We start from the raw sequence: 3,403 nt of genomic DNA, 5'->3' as shown, positions 1-3,403 counted from the left end.
GCCTTCCACCAACATTGAAACAACTTTTTTTGTCCAGCAAAAACAGAGCTTTGTTATCCATACAGCAAAAATTATATATTTTTTTTCTGGCCAAAATATATGCTAAATATGCGTTTCATACAGTGAAAGTGAAAATATATTTAGTTTCAGCCAAAATATATTTCTAAAATGTACCAAAATATATTATACCAAAATATAATTCAAAATGTATTTTAGGTTCAAGAAAATATATTTATATTTTAAAAAATATAAAAATGGCCAAAAAATATATTGGTAGAAAATACATTTACATAATTATATTTTGAAACATATTTTAGCATATATATGTCAATTTTTGTATATTTTTAAAATATTTAAATATATATTTAGAAACAATATTTCCATATGGGTAAAACATTTTAAGTGGATAAAGTTGAAAATGCCATTTACGATTAGGTATTCAAAAAAATTATGATGCATATTTAGTCATGTGATGCAGTTAAAATACTATACTGCAATACTATGAAAGTGGATAGCAAGATAAAATAAGCAAGTGGTGGGGTATTTTGCTAATAAATGATTGTTCCAGAAGAATATCTTGATAATTTTATTACTTCCAATCTCTCGTATCATCTCAGCAGTGTTGGGGAAAGTTACTTTTAAAAGTAATGCATTACAATATTGAGTTACTCCATAAAAAAGTAACTAATTGCATGACTTAGTTACTTTTTATTGAAAGTAATACATTAATTCATTAGTTATTTTTGCCAACTGTAAAGGCCCTTTCACACCAAAAGTGAAATTAATAAGCCTCAGGCTGAAGGAAGTGCCTCTGCACCTCACTCCCAATTTCTCTCAACACAGAGACAGGAGAGGTATCAGTGAATAAATGGGAAAACAATAACTTGTTACTTTGCTAGTTACTTGAAAAAAGTAATCTGATTACATAACTTGCGTTACTTGTAATGCATTACCCCCAACACTGTCTCAGTGAGTTTTATGACATTTTAAGCAGATGTTTTCAAGTTGAGAAGGAACTTTTGGAAAACGATAGAAGAGCAGAAAATGCTGTTTTCAGGTTAATCCGAATTCATGTGGACGCAGCCTTCACAAAACAATTTAGATGAGAGTGCAAATATGACATTGTGTCACTTACTTAAGCAGGTAGCTAAAGATACAAATCGACCACCAAGCCGAAATCCAAAAGCATCACAAACAATGTCAAAGTCTGTATCATCAGCATTTGTCATTTCTATGCTAATGTTCCTAATACCCAGAATAAATTGTGAATTGAGTAACCGGAGAAAGTCAGTAGCACCATCCATTAGTCCCTCAGTAATCCCAGTTTCTTCAAGGCTTCCCTTCGGTTCTCTCCATTATTACCGTGCGGAGAGATCATCACGCTTATTCCAGAGCGGGGCAACTTTTGGCCATCGCTCCCTGGCTGAACCGCAGCAGCGTTGAGTGATTTGGTCGAATCATTAGCATGATGGCCAATACCAAAGTCCTTTGTGCTCCCTACAGAAGAAGGTCGATCTCTGCTCTTTCGTAACTGACCTGGCGACAACTCAACTTGGGTCCTGTCTGGGTTTGTCGTCTGTGGTGCAGGGTCAGCGGCCGTTCGAGACCTTGTGCGCTCCAGTGACGCTGTTTTGATCTCATAGGACTTTGTCGGTTGCTTCTTCAATGAACCTTCCCTGCTTTTTGCATCTTGGTGCTTTAGAGTATCTGCTAGTAGTTGCACATCCCCTGGTACGGGGCTTTCGGAAAGTCTGGACAGTTCCTGAAAGGGTTCTGTTGGGTTACAAAGCGACTGAGGCTTTTTAGCTCTGAATGTTGGCGAATGAGAAGGAGACACGCCGTGGCCCGTTTCAACCTCTTCGTTCTTCAGCAGGCCTAATTTTTTCAGAGCCTCCATTCGGATCTTCTGCGGATCCATCTGAGCACGCTCGGTTTGAGAAAGTAAGGAATGCGTGGTCCCCGGATCCTTGTGGCTTTTGATGATGATATTCGATGGGAGCTTCTTGGGTTTGGGCGCCACAGCCGGTGGGCTTTTGGGATCGCTGTACTCTTTCGGCACATGCTCTGAAGACGGCGAAGGTGTCATCGGTTTGTCCGCTGCAGAATGGTGTGCAACCATTAACGGAGTCAAGTGAGGTGCTTTCTTCATGGAAACCTTCTTGCGTAGGTTTTCGACCTCATTGTGGGATAATGGTTCACTTGACGTATCTGGGTCTGCACTCACTGATTTGGTCGCCTCGGTTGGCTTGACAGATCCACCAGAAACGTGAGGCTCCATTTTGGGGAGTTGGGGAATCCATTCTGGTGGCTTATCGTAAACTGGTGGAGGTGGTGGCGAATAAGAGAGGCTTATCTTCTCCGCTGGTTCATCCATGAAGTCTGAGGGTGGAGGAATGAATTCCAGCGGCACCTCTGAGGAATCTTTCTTCTGCTTCAGCGGAGACTTGACATCCAAACTCTTAGGTACACCATCTTTGGTTTTCGATTCACTAGGCAAACTTGTTCTAACTGGAGGTTCAGGTGTGAACGAAGGTGGCAAGTCCACCACATCACTTGATAGTCCAATTCTTGGTTTGGCAGGTGCTACTTTTGAAGCAGCTTCTTCGGAAACTGTCCTTCCAGGTTGTTGAAGGTCAGGGCTTGATCTAAACCCATCAGGTGCATCAATAAATGCCACAGGTGCTTCTTTGGGAGATGATTCCATTGGTTTGCTGACTATCTTTGCATTCCCACTGGCAAGGAGTAAAGGAGTTGGCACAAGGTACTTCTGAGATGGTTTACAATCTCTTCCAATCGCTTTGTTTGGGTCCTCGTGGGCTGATAGCTCTGAAGGAGAACATTTATGAGCCATTATTCAAACAGACCATCTTTAAAGGTACTTTAATTTATTCTGCTATTGCTTACCATCAGATTTGTTCTGGTAGATGGACGTCCGCTGAGCAGTTTTATCTTTCATGCCATTAGTTGGGCGATCAGGCTCATCGTTAGACAAACCGCTGTCGTCTTCTACCTCCAGCGACTCGATGGTCTCCTCCAGGAACATGAGACAGGCTCTCTCTTCAGCAGAAAGGTGCTCCAGACTATCATCACTCTATCACACAAAGAAAAGGTTTTTAGTTTTTTTTATAATAAATTGATACTTTTATTCAGCAAGAATGCATTAAATTGGTCAAAAATGACTGTAAAAACATGTAAAATCTCATAAAATATTTAAGTTTCAAATAAATGCTACCGTTTTAAACTTTCCATTCATTAAAGAATCATTCAAATTAATCACAGTTTAAACAAAAATAGTAGCACAACCGTTTTCAACATTGATAATAAGAAATGTTTCTTGAGGAGCAAATCTGAAGGATCATGAGACTGGAGTAATGATGCTGAAAATTCAGCTTTGATCACAGAA

At 39.7% G+C, this 3,403-nt stretch overlaps 1 protein-coding gene across 1 annotated transcript in view; it reads right to left on the bottom strand.

Moving 5' to 3' along the window:
- Window positions 1–926: 926 nt before the first annotated feature.
- Window positions 927–3,403, bottom strand: part of LOC107575692 (specifically androgen-regulated gene protein-like) — a 3,418-nt gene continuing 941 nt past the window's right edge. The window contains exons 2-3 of the mRNA XM_016262044.1: window positions 2,905–3,091; window positions 927–2,826 (exon numbers count right to left, since the gene is read on the bottom strand). Coding sequence (XP_016117530.1) covers window positions 1,304–2,826; window positions 2,905–3,091 — 1,710 coding nt within the window. The 3' untranslated portion in view covers window positions 927–1,303. The remainder of the gene's footprint in view (window positions 2,827–2,904; window positions 3,092–3,403) is intronic.

The sequence above is a fragment of the Sinocyclocheilus grahami genome, unplaced genomic scaffold, assembly GCF_001515645.1.
Source record: "Sinocyclocheilus grahami isolate Dianchi unplaced genomic scaffold, SAMN03320097.WGS_v1.1 scaffold2821.1, whole genome shotgun sequence".
Classification (NCBI taxonomy): Eukaryota; Metazoa; Chordata; class Actinopteri; order Cypriniformes; family Cyprinidae; genus Sinocyclocheilus; species Sinocyclocheilus grahami.
Note: the sequence above shows the minus strand (reverse complement) of the source record. Positions and strands in the feature narration are given on the sequence as shown.